Source organism: Myotis myotis, unplaced genomic scaffold, assembly GCF_014108235.1.
Source record: "Myotis myotis isolate mMyoMyo1 unplaced genomic scaffold, mMyoMyo1.p scaffold_m19_p_6, whole genome shotgun sequence".
NCBI classification, from domain to species: Eukaryota; Metazoa; Chordata; class Mammalia; order Chiroptera; family Vespertilionidae; genus Myotis; species Myotis myotis.
Genome location: NW_023416368.1, coordinates 73,818,116 through 73,834,163, shown reverse-complemented (window position 1 = coordinate 73,834,163; position 16,048 = coordinate 73,818,116). Strand labels below are relative to the sequence as shown.

The following is a 16,048-nucleotide window of genomic DNA, read 5'->3' as shown; positions in this document are numbered from 1 at the left end:
CCACTATATATTTGAGCTATTTGCTGTTCATCTTCCTCTTTTAGAATATAAGCTGCCCGCGGCAGCCTTTTCTTTTTCCTCCTTGCTGAATCTCAGCATAAGTGTTCAATAAATATAGAATGAATGAATAAACGAATGAATGAGTCCTGTCCCCTCTCTGGTGTTCTCAGGCCTGTCTCACGCCGGCTCCGTTGCTCCCAAGTATTTCCTCCGGCCTCCTCTCTTCTTGTCTTCCTCGGTCTCCCCCCTTTTCTCCTTTCTGTCTCTTTCCATCGCCATCCCCCCAAGTATTTTTGGTCCTGGTGTCTGACTGGGTCTCTTCACCTTCTCAGGATTTATGGGTCTGGGCCCTCCATGCCAGGGGAGACTGTGCATCTGGCGACTTTTGTCCATCTACTGTCCCCGAGGAGCCCTTCGGCCTCCCTCGCTGATCGCCACTGCCTGGGTGCCAACGCGGGTTCTCTAGCTGAACATGACTTCCAAAACCCTGCACACTGGGACCTGGATGGTGTTGTTCAGTGGTTAGAGCATCAGACTGCTCACTGAAGAGCACAAGCCTGGGTTTCAGGTTTGCTCTGGCCCCTGGTGGGGACACTTGCAGGAGGCAACCAATCCAGGTGTCTCTCTCAACTCCATGTTTCTCTCTCCTACTCCGCTCTCCCTTTCACTCTCTGAGAAGCAGTGGAGAAAATGTCCTTCTTCCTGCAGAGCCCAGAGCCCAGGGCACTGGTTTCCTTAGGGACAGCCAAAATTTAGGTGGGAGATTTGCACGCTGGCCAAGTGACTGAACTGACACAGACTAGGACACTTTCTCCATATCTGCCCTGGGCCCCAGCATCCTACTTTGAGAAATGGTGGTGATGCTAGGCATCTACTGTGCACCTGGGGACAGATTTCCTGTTGAGGGGATGTTCCATTCTCCAACTCTCTCCAACCCCGACAGATGCTATTAGCAATACCTTTTGTAGTGTCAGCCACTCAGCATACATTTATTGAGCATCTACTACGTGCCAGCTTGGTCGCTGACCTCAAAGAGTTTACCTGGGGGCGGGGGGGGGGAGGGAGGAGATGTGGATAACCAACCACAGATAAATGTGTATAGCCAGCCAAAGGACATAAGGCCTATGAATAAAGCAAATTAACATTTTTAATGGGATTTTTTTCCCATTGATTTTTAGAGAGAGTGGAAGGGCGAGGGAGAGACAGAGAGAAACACCAATGTGAGAGAGACACACCGATTGGTTGCCTCCTGCATGCCCCCGACCTGGGCAGGGAGCCTGCAACCGAGGTACGTGTCCTTGACTGGAATTGAACCCAGGACCCTTCAATCCATAAGCTGATGCTCTATCCAGTGGGCAAAACCAGCTAGGGTGCAAATTAACATTTTATATATTCCAAGAACATTTATCATGCTCTTTCTCGGGACTGGGCACCTTTAGCATTCCAACCAGGGGGCGTGGAAAGGGAGAACCCCCCAGTGAAATAATTGGGGCCCACACCACTAAGATGATTCCTGAGTTGGCAGCTTCATCCCCGCAGTGTGTGCCCCAGATGGACAGTGGGCAGTGGGTGCTGGAAGCTCCCGGTTGCTGTTTGTTCAAGGCCCTTGGATGAGGAGAGGGAGAGGGAGCCAAGCTGGGAGGAGTAAGAGGGGCATATGAGCCGCAGTCAGCGGGGCAGCAGGGCAAGGGACCAGGGACGCTCTCTGAATTCTCGGACTCGCGGTGCCGGTGCCGGTGCCGGGACTAGGTTTCTGTTCTGGCCGCTGGTGCCTCGGAACCTGAGGAGTTTGCCCTCCCATTTAAAAGTCTCTGGCATCCTTCCCGAACTTAATGAAAATGTGGAAACTCCTTTTTGCTTTTCTTTCCCACGAGCGCATAGACTATGAGAACAACCTGTTTTATTTTTAAATTGATTTTAATGTTTAAATGCCAGACGTACTCCTTAAAGAAACTTTAGGAATATTTGAAAGGCAAACGAGGATTTAAAAAGTGTTTCATTATGGAAACTCGATTTTAAGTAGAATGGAAAAAAGAACTAAGCGTTGTCACCTGGCCAAGAGTCTTACCCTCTCTGGGTCTCCGAGTTGGAGTTCCGTTTGTACGAGGACGGTAACACCTCCTCTCTCTCCCTCTGGCGATGCTGTTGTTTCCTTGAGAAAATGGAATCTGAGAGTGTTCTGTAATCTGGAAATGACTATAAATGTGAAGAGGTGTGCCAAAAACTCTGGTCCTCAGGCCCGGAAACACCAGGAAGCATTTGCGGAGGTCTGTGAGGAAGAGCCTGGCTTCACTTTGCAACACAGATTCGGCTTTTTAAAAGCTAGACAATAAAAAAGCTTGCTGCCTTCTCTCTTCAAGATAGCCTGCTGGGAGGGGGAGGGCTGATGGGCGCTTCTAGGGATGCTGAGCTAGGTATCTGGGGCGAAGAGGAAGAGGCGAGGGTCTCTAAGCCTCCCCGCCCCCACAAAGAATTCCCGGTGTCCAAGGCAGCTTATTTCGTTCTCCATTTTTCCACCAGCCGGACCGGCCTCGCTCAGCACTTTGGCTCTCTCGGCTCTGCCTGCGGGGAGTTGAATGGAGGGCAGGGTGGGCAGGGCGGGCCACGCGCGAGTGAGCACCGAGTGTGGCAGAGGGAGGTGGAATCGGGCCAGTGGTGCCCAGGCGTGGTTCGAGGATTCGAAGTTCGTGAGGTCGGGACCGGGAGCGGCATACGTTCCACACGGGTCACTTTGCTTGTCTGAACTTTAGTCCTTGCGCACAAGTCCGCAAAGAAGCGTCTACATCTCAGAAGGAATTCCTTACATAGGAAGAGAGGTGACTTCTGTGTTCCCCTCTGTGGTGCTCTGTCTGGGCTTCTTGTTCCCGATTACGACACTTTGGGAGCCGTGTTTTTTTGTTTTGTTTTGTTTTTTTAAAAAATATATTTTATTGGTTTTTTACAGAGAGAAAGGGAGAGAGATAGAGAGTTAGAAACATCGATGAGAGAGAAACATCGATCAGCTGACTCCTGCACACCCCCCAGTGGGGATGTGCCCGAAACCCAGGTACATGCCCTTGACCGGAATCGAACCTGGGACCCTTCAAGTCCACAGGCCGAGGCTCTATCCACTGAGCCAAACCGGTTTCGGCAGGGGGGCCGTGTTTTTAAGGCAGCGTTGGTTTTCGGGTAGGGTGGTAGCCAAGGCTGATTTTCGCTGGGTGCCCAATGCCCTCCGGAAGGTGAGATTGTGGCACCTGGCATGGCACTTAAAGCAAGCCGCCCAGGTCCCATCGGGAAACCTGGCGAATACTGTACTGCCAGGGAGACCCTTGCTGGTGTCACTGTAAATTCCACGTTTATTAACTTTCCCTGCCGCCCCCCAGGAAATTAGGGTACAGATTTCTCTGTACACCATGTCCAGCCTACAACTGCGCCTCTGCTAGGGTGTGGACTGGCTCAAGTCCCGAGGGCCTTAACGGAGTAAGGAAACACAACTTATTCTTGTGTCCTGGAGAGAAATTTTTAAAAAGCTTACAGTACATCTAAGTAATTCTTATTTGTCTAAAAATCTCACGACTTGACTCTTCACTACACCCAGGCCCTTAGTAAAAGAAGGTCAAAGACTTTCACAGTATTAAAATTTCCCTGTGGGGCCTGGGAAAGAAAAGCAGAAAGAGGACGTGAGTGGGGTTGGGCCACATCCCAGCCCAGCAGCCTAGGAACATCCTCCTTAAAAATAGCCTAAGACTTCGAACCTCAGAGCACCCCCTCCCCCTCCTGGCCGCCTCCTGAACAAGGGAGAAGCCTGGGAACCTACCGATAAACCTCCTCCAGGCCGGCGGGCCAGCGAGGCCTTGAAATGCTCCCCGCTCCTGGCAACGCACGGCGGCCAAGGAGGTTCCTGCCTCCCCAAGGGAGGGAGGAGACCATGAAGGAAGGCGGGAGAGAGTGAGGGAAAATGAAACACCCCAAAGAGCCGGCTGCTCGCCAAACACCTTCTGGACTGTCCTTGAGCTGGGCCTTTGGGGAGAAAATAGGGGCGCTGGAACCAGAGAAAACCCCACCGGAAACAGAAATGTCTCCGTCTCAGGGCGCCTTCCTCGAACCCAAGGCTCCCAGGCTTCAGCCCAGCAGGAGAGCGCCCGCGGGAGGTGTGGGGAACGCTCTGTCCGGGGCCTGGCCAGGAGTGGGGGTGGGTGCTGTGAATACGGGGTTCCTCACCAGCAATAGCTTAGAAAAAGCAAGCTCGTTCTTCAGGGTTCTCATAACCAGGCCACGGAGAGAAGGGCCTGGTATTGCCCCCAGCACTGTACAGAGGAGGAGACTGAAATTCCGAGAGGCTGGAGGGGGGCGGGGGGGGGGGAGTGAAGGGAGGCTCCCTGCAGGTCACCCAGCTAATGCCAACCTCAGCACCCGCGCCCTGGATCCTTGGTCCACGCTGCGCGACTGGAGGAAGATCTCGTGGGAGCGGCCTTTGTCCTTGGCTTAGGTGAGGGCGCTCAGATGGCCGCTCCTCCAGATGCTCTGCCCCAAGCTCCTGGCTTGTTGCTAAAAAAATAAAATGAAAAATTCACTGCCTCGTTCCCAGGGTCAGCCCCTTTCGCCTTCTGGGGGTCGCGGCTGTGAGACCTTGGGCATCACTGGAGCCACAAATCTCCACGGAGAAGAGAGAGGGGCCGGGGCAGCTACCCGCTCTCCCAAGGACAGAGTTTCAACTCTCCAGAAAGCCTTCGTAGGCCCCAGACGCAGGGCTTTGGCTTGGAGCCTCTCTCGCTCACCCGAGGAGGTTGAGGGGGCCCTTTTCCAACAGCGCAGGGAGCGAGCACCCTTCCCCTCCGCTGCGTCTGAAAGTGTGCAGGTCTGAGTGTCCTTGCGAATCTGCCTTTCCCAAGGTCCCCTCCCTCTTAAGCTCTCAGGCCTGGGATCTGCAGCGCCCGATTTTGCAGAGGCTCCGTCGCGGAGCTGGGGGAGCTGGAGAAGGGACCCTAAACCGCCCCCCCCCCCCCGCGCCCCCAGCTTCCACGGCAGCCGCTTGGGCTGCAGCGTCGGCGCGGGCGTCCCCGGCGCGCAGACCTTCTGCCGCTCCGCCCGCCCGGAGCCCCGGCAAGAGGGAACTGGCTCTCAGGCCCCTCTGGACCTCCGCACCTTGAGCTCAGGAAAGAGAATTCCCTGCGCAGCCGCGCTCAGTCCTTCCTCTGGGATTTTCCTAAGAATCCCCACGAGTTGGCTACGATTCCTTTGGGGGTTTCCTTTCCATCAGTCCCCGCGTCCTAGCCTCGTCCTCAGCGCTGGGGTTACTCTCGCGCAGGCAGGCAATCCGATCACCCACTGCGGAAGCGGTGTCACTCCTACTCTTCCTTCGGAGCCGCACAGGTTTCATGCAGGGTGGCATCCCGACCCCCTCCCGACCCCTCTAATCTGGTATGCGAAGTCTGCACTGGGGAGAGAAACGCAGCGGCGGGGGTGGGGTGGGGGGAGGTTTAACAGAAAGCGTGAGAGCCACCGGCCGGCTGTTATCTGGAGCTGAAGGCTGCGGTAATCGATGGGTTATTTTTACGCAGTAATAGGGCCCTGTGATTGCTCTATTAACCTTTAGACCTGTCTGAGGGACTCTCCGGCTCACAGCCCCGCTGCGCTGGGGCCTTTAGGCACTGACGCCGACTCCAAACCTGGGCCAGCCACCTTCCCCGCCCCCGCTTAAGGGAGGAGGCTGAGGCTGTAGGGAGAGCCCTCTCGGCTGAGAAGTCCTGCTGGACTGCGGAGCTCCCCAGCACCACCCCCCACCCTCCGCCCCCGCCACGTCCTTGGGATTAGTGTAGCGGCGCCGCAGGCTGCTCTGAAATCAGAAAGATCTGAAAGGAGAGTCCGCAGGAGATGGGAAGCTTCGCCAGGCTGGGGTGCACATTTTGCATAAATACGTAAAATCGAGGGCTAGAGCCAGCGCCTTGCAACTTAGGAAGCTGCTGAGCAGGGGAAAAGGAGGCTTCCCGTCTCTGAACTCAGATCTGAGGGGCCAGTCCCAGGTTTGGTGTTTCTTACACCTATCCAGAATCCCGGGCCAGGCGGGTTCCCCACCATCCACTACCCCCTGGAGACCTATAGCCGGCTGGGCACTCCTGGTGACCCAGTGCCCTATACCCGCTTGTGGGTCACCTTCTCCATCAGCCCTGCCCCTTGCCCACCGAGCCTAGGGCCGAGAGTATAGGGCCAAGCCGGATCCGGGTCACCGGGAGGCAGGGCGGGGGAGGGGGAGAGAGGAGTTCATTAATAAAGCTGACCCTGGGCAAAATTGCAAACCCAAACGACCTCCGCCAAGGCGGTGGGTGAAGCCACGCGCCCTGGCGGCCGCACTTTGGCGTTTGGCAAGGAGATTTCTGCGCCTGGACTTTGCCTGCTGGGGTAGTTTTTAGAGCAGCCCTGCAGCCGGACGCCTAGCAGAGGTACTGCAGGCTTGCCTCACCCCCGCCCCCCGCCCTTGCACGTGACTCCCACAGGCCAGTCAGCAGCAGCGAGCCGGAGCGCAGGGGCGAGGGGACCCAGGCGGCGAGTTAGGGACTCGGAGGCTGCTGGCACTGTGGCTGCGAGAACCGCCGCGGCCGCGGCCAAAGCTTCTGGGCCCGGGAGATCACTCGCAGCCCTCCTGGGAGCTCCAGCCCCCGCAGGTACGGCTTTTTTCGTTCCTGACCTTGCCCTTTCGCGCCGATCGCGGCACTGCGAGCTCCCCGCGCTGGTGTGCCTGGGAACAGAGAGGTAACTAGTAGGTGGAAAGGAGATGTTGGTCACTCTTCTTCCCCCAGATTTGCCAAAGCCTGCTCTGCCTTTGGCTTAGCAGCTTCTTTAAAACAAAGTAAGATTTGGGGGGAAAGCAGAGAGAGAGATCTTTGAAGTTGCTTTTGGCTTCTTTTGGTATAAACTTGAGCGGTTTTAATCCCGCTCCCGCGTGCAGTTTCTCCAGCCCTTGTTTGCACCTCGCAGGCCAGGGCCCGGGTGGTGATGGCCGTGAGAAATCACCCTGACCCGCTGACCCCGGGGCAGGCACACGGCAGCTCGGACGTGGAGGGGCTCCGTCCGGCCAAGAAGTGTCGCCCGTTGGTGATCCCGGGACGCACGGTGGCTGTGGGGGACAGAGGCCCCAGGGAGGCGCTCTGAAGTTGAAAAGGACTGCTGAACGCCCAGGCTGTCTCTCTGCCCTTCGGACCAGCTTCCTCGCCTTTCTGACTGGGGTGCCGGGAGCTAAACGCCCCCACAAAGCAGCCTTACCCACCCGCAGCGTTTCTGGGTGACACTAGCTGAGGGCCGGGACCTGGGCGGAGAGCAGTGACGTCCCTCTGCTGGCCACGGTTTGCGGAGGAGATCCAGGATCTTGTTCTCTTGGCTTTGGGCTGGCGTGGGGGTGCAGGGTCATCCAGGGGAGAGGAGGTCGCCCCAGTGGTGAACTGCCACCGTGTTGAGGGAATGAAGGGCCTTTCACTTGGGAGAACAGGGTGGTGAGGGACCCCAAGGCCTGGGGAGAATCGGGCAGCAAGGCTGACGCGGCCGGGAAGGTTGGGGAAGCAGGGAAGGCTGGGGAAGCGCCAGGGGAAGTCTTTCCTGTGTTTCTCAGAAAGGGAATTGGCAGCCAGGAGCAGGTTTCAGGCTGTTGAAGACGGGAAGGTTTTCTTGCGGGTGACGAGGTGATGCCCCTACACTTCTGAATGTGTTCGAGGGTGACAGTTTTCCGCGCAGCAGGCCCAGAGCGAAGGTGCGAGCTGAGCGCAAAGAGCAGGAGTGACCTGTAAATGGACGCGAACATTCTGGCACTCCGGATCCTCTGGCTCTCAGAAAGAGATCGGAAAAGGGCTGTGGGTTGCTCTCGCCCAGATAGATAGCCTTTCCTGTCTGGCCTGTGAATTTGGGGTGAACTGGGATGAGTGATCAGAAATAGAGGGAAAACTGGGACATAGGCCTGGCCCGCACAGCGAGGCCAGACCTCTGCTATTCTCAGGGGCCCCCGGGGCTCCCTCCGCGGGCGAACGGATGGATGCCTGGACCAGCGCTCAGTTAATGAAAAAAGCAAGAGTCGTTTTTAGGAAATAGTTAATTTATTGATGGGTGTTTTTTTTTCTTTTCAGGAAGCTATAGAGAGTTATTTTCTCCACCTTCTATTGTCCAGTAGTCCAATTCTGAGGCAATGCATGGGCTATTTAAAAAGACAGAGAATGGCAGACAGATGTTAGATTTATGACATTTTTAGCGTTTACATTTTAAAACTTGTAAGTTAGCATCTATTGAAAGTTGGATTGCAAAAATTATAAACCTTCCTTTCCTGCAGTTATGTGAGAAAAAACTCACGATGTTATGTTTCAGAACTGCAGAAGTTGAGTATTACAGAAAATATAATGAAATAGGTCAACTACTTGATCTAAAAATTAAATAGTGGGTATTTTATTAAGATAAACCCATGTATTTACTTACTCAAATGCAGAAATTTCTATGAGGTATTAGGTTTTGTTTTTTGGGGGTTTTTTTGCCTTCATTTTCAAAGGGGAATGTTGGTGATCTCAGGTCAAAATTTTTGTATCCGCCCTCTAACCAAACTTCTTACTATAAGGAAATGTCCACCAAACCAATAATTTATTGTATAGTTTAGAAAGCAAATATTTAGGAGTCAGTAAGTGACTATATAATACAGTGCTATTTTCATTGTTATTATTAGTGATGTTGCAAAAATGGGTAAAAGCACTTAGAAGATTCCATCTCCAGAATTTTTCATAATAATAAAGATAACCATTTATCTTTATCATTATATCTGAGGCACTTTCTTATGGTACATTAGAAATCTGTGATAATAATAATAGCCAACAATTATGTAGAACTTTCTTGTGCTTTCTATAACAGTTTTTTAATAGACCCTGTATAAGTAGCTCTACATCCATTGATTTTTAATTCTTACCATGACTCTAAGACAGATACCTTTAATATTTGCAGTTTTGCAAATGAAGAAACTGAGGCTCCGAGAAAGAAGTTAAGTAAGGCGTTTAAAGTCATTCATGCAGTCAGTGGTAAAGCCTGGATTTAGCAGATAGTTCAGTTAATATCTTTGTAAGTTTACTGTTACAATGAAAGAGAAACCGCTGTTAGGGGTAGCTGCCTCCTCTGAAGGAGAAAAGACGGAGTGTCGTGGAGGGCCTCAAACCCCTGGAGCCCTACAGGTCCCCTTCCCCCACCCCTTCCCCTGTACTTTGATCTTCGACAAGTTTCAAAACTTTCCGAGGCTTCAGTCCCCTCTTTTGTAAAAGGAGGAGAGACGCTTTTACTTAGTGGAGTTGCGGAGAGAGGGACCTAAACAGAACAGGTGCTTCAGAACGGGGAGCTCTTATTTTATCAGAAAAGGTGCCTGATAACATCAAAACACAGCATATAAGCATATAATCAAGTCCTGTGAACTGTTCTTTGCCGCTCTCTTTGGTGTTCTGATTCCAGACACGGCTGGACCAATGATTCTATATGGAAAATCCATTCAGTGCAATTGGAATGGGCCAGTGATTAGTTCTGGAAAGTGACAATTTATGTTCCTCTCACTTTCTTGGTCTTACTGTCCAATCTGCAACATCTCTAAAATATGTAACTATTTGCAAGAAACATATATCCTGTCTGATATGATATCCACATGGTATATAGTGTGAGATTCCACAATCCTTTTCACTGAGATGTAACAGACACTGGTCATTTATTGAAACTAGATCCTACCTCTAGTTGAAAATTACAAACAAAAATTTCCTAGGTTGCTGGGTTTTAATAAAGTTTGTCTTTGTTTTCCGTGGGCAATGTAAAGTTCTTTCGTGGCCAGGTAAACGTAGGAATAGGTAGGGGGACAGAGAAGATAAGTGAAATTTCCTGGGTCCCAGGCACTCCAGGGAAACCTTAAATTCTTGGATATATAAAATATGTATTGGGACAATAATATGGTTAATAATAGGGTAAAAGAAAATCCTTTCTGGCAATCAATACAAAAAAAAAGTTGGCCTAGATCACAACCAATAATTCCATGTCCAATCATCGGGAAGCCCACATTCCCAAGGGACCCCTCCCCAGGACTCGTCAGATCCCCCATGGCCTCCGAAAAACAAAGACTGCCTCTTCCTTGGAACCGCGTGGCTTCAAGAGCTGGACCCAAGAGTGGCGACTGCGTTTGCGGTGCAGGAGAAGCCACTAAGCCTGGGAAAGTGGGCGCTGAAAGCTCAGGCTGAACTTCTCTCCCTTCCCTCTTCCCTCTAGGACAGCGACTGCAGCGAGCAGGAAAGGAGGCAGCCTGAGCCCGCGCCCCAGGCCGCGGCGTCCTGAAGACGGAGCAGCGACGGCTCTGGCGGGACCCGAAGGCCCGGTTTCCCACACCCCAGCCTAGACCCCCTGCCTGGCATCTCCCACCCCTAGGCGCTCCTGACCTCCAGGCCCCGGGGCGGATTCGGCCCCTTCACCACCATCTCCGGGAAGAACCAAACCTTTAATTTGGGGTTTTCTTGAGTAAACAAGTCTTTTGCTCGATGATGGATTCCATGCGTATATATTTTTGAAGGATTTGAGAAGCAGCATTTGGTTTTTTATCTTCATTTTTGTGACAGTCCCTCCCTCACCTGTACATTTTTTTTTTTGTGATTATTATTTTTCTTTCCGCTCATTGCACCTTGACCCGCGAGTGAGAGGACTCAGAAGCCAAGAGCTCGCTCGCAGGGAGGATGTACCAGAGCCTGGCCATGGCCGCCAACCACGCGCCCCCTCCTGGGGCGTACGAGGCGGGCGGCCCCGGAGCCTTCATGCACGGTGCGGGCGCCGCGTCCTCGCCGGTCTATGTGCCCACGCCGCGGGTGCCCTCCTCGGTGCTGGGCCTGTCCTACCTCCAGGGCGGAGGCGGAGGCGCCGCGTCCGGAGCCACCTCCGGCGGCAGCACGGGCGCGGCCCCGTCGGGTGCTGGGCCCGGGACCCAACAGGGCAGCCCCGTCTGGAGCCAGGAGGGAGCGGCCTATACCCCGCCGCCCGTGTCGCCGCGCTTCTCCTTCCCGGGCACCACCGGGTCCCTGGCAGCTGCCGCCGCCGCCGCCGCGGCCCGGGAGGCCGCCGCCTACAGCACGGGCGGCGGGGCAGCGGGCGCAGGCCTGGCTGGGCGCGAGCAGTACGGGCGCGCCGGCTTCGCAGGCTCCTACTCCAGCCCGTACCCCGCCTACATGGCCGACGTGGGGGCGTCTTGGGCCGCAGCCGCCGCCGCCTCCGCGGGTCCCTTCGACAGCCCGGTCCTGCACAGCCTGCCCGGACGCGCGAACCCCGCCGCTCGACACCCCAATCTCGGTGAGTACTGATGCGAATACGGGAGCCAGATGGGGACCAGAGCAGAGGCTGTCCAGAGCCCTGTTTGGGACATTTAATTTTCACAGGGTGGGGAGGGTCGGGGGGTGTGTTCTTACGCGTGAGTTTCTAAGCAAAGCAAACCAGAAAGGTAGAAGCTGGTGGCGTGGGGCGATGGTGGGGTGAAGGTCGCAGTCCCAAGGAACCCACATTCTGCCAAGTGAGGACAGGCTCGCCCTGAGAGGAGATCGCAGGTGTCAGTCGGAAAGAGTCCTGCGAGCAGCCCAGACGTCGGGGCTGGCTGAGCGCAGTGCGCCCGGGGCTGCGCCCGGCACGGTGCCTGCGGGAGGCGGACGGGCTCCGGGAGGGAAGCAGCCGGGAGCCCCCCGGAGGACAGCGCTGGCGATCGCTGGGTTTCTGCCTCATTTCCTCCAGGCCCTCGCTCGGTCCTCCGCAGGGAACCGATTACGTCGGGCTTGGCAGCCAAGATCTCCTGGGCCATTTGGCGGCCCAGTTGGAGGATCCCTCGGGGTGGCAGATGATTTTGCTGCCGGGCTTTCACACCCGGAACAAAGGCGGGACCGGAGCGATGGAGATGGGTGGAACTGGGGCCGGCTTCAGGCGTGGGCCTCCGGGACAGAGCGTATTGTCGCTTTGCCGAGACCTATGTGCCCAGGAGTATCTATAAAAGGCAGGCTGGTCAGTGTCCGGAAACAAGGGAAACTCAGAGAGGTTTCTTTAATCATACATACCCGCCTTGAACAGAGACCGACGTGAACGCAGACCGTCTCCGTATCCACGGGCTGCGGTTAGAACTAATCATCGTCATGGGCACAATGTAATATTTCATTTGAATGTCACACCTGGGAAAGACGCCAGGCGCGTGCCCCCCTGCCCTGATTTATAGATGAACAAAATGAAATCTGAGAAAGGGCCTCGGTGCTTTGGGCTGGTTGGGGAAGGGAAGTGGCAACTTCTGATTAAAAATGCAAACGACCTCGGGGCCGAGCTAGGGTGTGGATGGCGCTGGCTCTTGTGGGGGAGGGGAGGCCCAGACTGGAGAAACAAAGTTAACATTTATTGACTACCTACTAAGTGCTAAATCCTTTCACATTTGTTCTCACTTTGAAGAGGAAAGCCTGTCCCTCCCAGGTTTCCAGTCTTGGGCTGGCTCGGAGAAGGATCCGTGCTTTGAAGAGCTTTTAAATTATTCTCTGACCCTGGGTGGCCAGGGAAGGTCCCCCGGGGAATCCAGCCAAATACACATCTCATGTGAACTGATTAACCGTGGAAGTGGCGCCGGAGCTGGGTCTGTGGCTCCTCGTTTCCCCCTCCCCCTCGCAGGGGAGCCAGACGGCACACCCCAGGGGAGGAGGGGACCTCCGGAGCCTTCGGGAGGACCTGAGAGAGAGAGCGTGCCCCACATCTCCATACAATGGCCGCTCCGGTGGTTGTGCGGGTGGGGTGGGGCACTTTGCCCTGCATTCTTAGAACTCTGGCTTTCTCTCTAACTTCTGTTTTAAAAGAGGTCCCTGGCTGGGTGGCTCAGTTGGTTAGGGCATCGTCCTGAAATGCCAAGGTTGCTGGTTCCATCTCCAGTTAGGGCACATATAAGAATCAATTAATGAATGCATAAATAAGTGGAACAACAAATCAATGTTTCTCTCTTTCTCAACTAAAGAAAAATAAAAGTGTCCCCTAATTCCACTTCTTTTAACTTGGAGGTGGGGTGGGGAGGTTGATTCCTAGCCCCTATAATCCTGGAGGAGAATTTAGTGTTTGGTTAGGGGAAAAAAAGAGGTCAAAAGCTAAAAATGGACGATACTTCCTGGATCATCAGAATTACAACTGCAACCATGCAGAAAACAAAAACGGTGTGAGTGCAGGCAGTGAGTATTTCGATCCTAGAATGTAGCCCCTACCGTGCAGGAGGCTGTTGGAGAAGTACTGTTTCCCAAATTCCAGTGTCAGCAGATGGCAAGCTGACCTCCAAAGAGTGCTCTCTTGCCAAGAAGTGTGGCTGTCTTCCCAGCACTCTGCTCTGTCCCACCAGCTCAGGGAGTCCCACCTGAAGACAGCCCTTGGGTCTGGTCTCACAACTTGATTGTCTCTTCTGCACATAGCCAAGTGTTTTAAATGGGCCAGTCATGAAAGATTCCGGGTTATAATTGTGAGGGAACATGAGGCAGGTTGAATTGGTTGGCATTCACATCTTCAGGTGGCACTTAGATATAAGCAAGTTAGGGTAAATGGGTGTTTTTTGTTTTTTGTTTTTTTTAAATGTTTTTATTGATTTCAGAAAGGAAGGGAAAGGGAGAGATAGAAACATCAATGATAAGAGAGAATCATTGATAGGCTGCCTCCTGCATGCCCCCCCCACCCCACCACCACCACCACTGGGGGTGGAGCCTGCAACCTGGGCATGTTCCCTTGACCAGAATTGAACCTGGGACCCTTCAGTTCATAGGCTGACAGTCTATCCACTGAGCCATACCAGCTAGGGCATGGGTCACTGGGTTTTTATATGTTCCTCCTATCACATGGATCCTCCTGAAAATGCCTGGTAGCTTTCTCAAGACCAATCCTGGCACATTAGCTGGCAGTGGCTGATAGAAGGATGATGATAGAGAAGTACTGATTCTTCAGTGTTTACTGAGAGCTTGCTGTGTAGAGTTGCCACCAGGCCCTAAGATGGCCATATAGTGTGATGGTGTGACTCAGGCAAACCTAGATTCAATTTCACGTGTCCCTGTGGTCTTGGTTGGGCAAGTTACTTACCTCTCTCTGTCTCCTCTCTTTTTCTTTAGAAAAGGATAATGTAACTACTTTTAGTGTTCTCTTAAATAAGAAAAACAAGGTAATGTTTGTGAAGCACTTGGCCCCTCATTAACGATGGCTATTTCATTAAACAGTCTCACACTCTCATGTGGAGTGACCAATTTTCCTGATTTGCTCAGGACTGAGGGGTCTTCCAGGACTTGGGAATTTTAATGTTAAACCTAGGACAGTCCCTAACAAATGAGGATGGTTGATCACCCTAAACAGACATGAAAATGGGTAAGTGACCCAGCAGCATGCTACAGTAATGAGCTCAGAGCAAAGGAGAGAAGAAAGAGGTTGTTCTTCCCTTTGTCTAGGAATCTGGAAGCCTGCACCTAAGTGGTGCCATCTCCATTTGGCCTTGAAGGTTGAGTAGGAGTTCGCCAGGAAAAGCACCTGCAAATTGAAAAGAAAAAAGAAGCCCTGGCCGGTGTGTCTGAGTGGTTAGAATGTTGACCTGCACACTGAAGGGTCACCAGCTTGATTCGGGTCAAGGGCATGTACCTGGGTTGCAGGTTCTATCCCTGGCCCCAATTGGGCAAGTGCAGGAGGCAACCAATCATGTGTCTCTCTCACATCGATGTGGGGTTTTTTTCCCTCCCTCTCTCCCTCCCACCCCTTCCACCCTCTCTAAAAAAAAATCAATGGAAAAATACCCTTGGTTGAGAATTAAAAAAAGAAGAAGAATAAAAAGAAAAAAGAAAAAAAGTTATGCCCATTTACTATCACACTGTAGTACCATGAATGATACAACATAGCTTGGTATTTATCACCATAGGTAAAACCACCCTTCACTCCAAAACTGTTTGTAATTTTAATGAGGAAAAATAAGAACACACCTCTATTTTTTCTATAATATGAATCTCCTTAGTATTAACAATATCTTGCCAGAATACTTATGTTGGATTTTTAATAAGGTAAAAATCAAAGTAATAAAAGCTAATAGAGGCCTCTGTAAAGCCCTGCACTTAAGTTGGAAGGAATTTTTCTACCTTGACTGCAATGTATATGAACTTAATTCATTCCAAGTTCAATATGAGCCTTGACCCTAAACAACAATTGAAATCGTTAATTAGGCTGCATTAATGGAATTATGTGACCTTAGTGAGGGCAGGTACAGAGTCTTACTCATATTTAAGTGCCTGGCACATGCCAGGCACTTAGCAAATATTTGAGAAGAGATCTAGGAGGCAATTGCCTCAGTCCTCTGCCCAGGTCAAACTGCACACAATGGCCACTGAGGAGGCCAACTGGGGAGCCTCAGAAAAGAGTGAGCAGTGTGGGAGAAGGTTCTGGAAACTTTGGGAAACCACTGGAACTGTTGAGATTGCAGAAGTCACGGGGTGGATAAGTGAGGGTGAGAGCGACTGTGTACACAGATATCTAAAAGGCAAACGTCTGTGGCCTTCTAACCTTGTGCTGCTCCAGGTGAGCCGGTATTAAGTTTGAGAACACTTTCTCACACTTGATTGTAGTTGTTGAAATGGAATAGGGACATGGTTTGTCTTAATAATAAACCCCTGGGCACTGAAAGTTCTGAGACTGCGTTGCCATCGGCCAGTGGAGCTGTGCAAGGAATTCTTGCGTTTTATGTTGCAGGTCTGTGTTTGTGTTCATGTGAAATAGCTATAGTAGGGTAATGTATCTGCCTTCTTTTAAAGAAACCAATCACAGTGGTTACACAGGTAGAGCAATTTGTCAAAACTGGTGGAAAGGTACTATTAATAAAACGAGTATTTTATTGCATGTACATTACAACACAAAGTTGGTTTTTGTACCAATTAATGCTTGTAAATACATAAGGCTGAAAAGGGAACAATGGAAATTATATGAAAATATGCCTTGAAGGAAATGGCATTTTGGTAGATGTTACTGGAAACACTATTAAAATATAATTTATTATAAAATGACAGTTCTTTTGTATAAT

General features: G+C 52.1%; 1 protein-coding gene across 4 annotated transcripts in view; it reads left to right on the top strand.

Annotated features, from left to right (window-relative positions):
• The window catches only part of GATA4 (GATA binding protein 4), an 80,525-nt gene that overhangs the window by 21,028 nt on the left and 43,449 nt on the right, over positions 1–16,048 (top strand). For 2 of the 4 annotated variants that reach the window (XM_036315480.1, XM_036315476.1), the window contains exons 1-2: positions 6,526–6,644; positions 10,240–11,304. In XM_036315480.1, coding sequence (XP_036171373.1) covers positions 10,698–11,304 — 607 coding nt within the window. In that variant the 5' untranslated portion in view covers positions 6,526–6,644; positions 10,240–10,697. Of the gene's footprint in view, positions 1–6,525; positions 6,645–10,239; positions 11,305–16,048 lie in introns of those variants that run through there. The other 2 variants (XM_036315479.1, XM_036315478.1) reach the window with 1 other exon arrangement.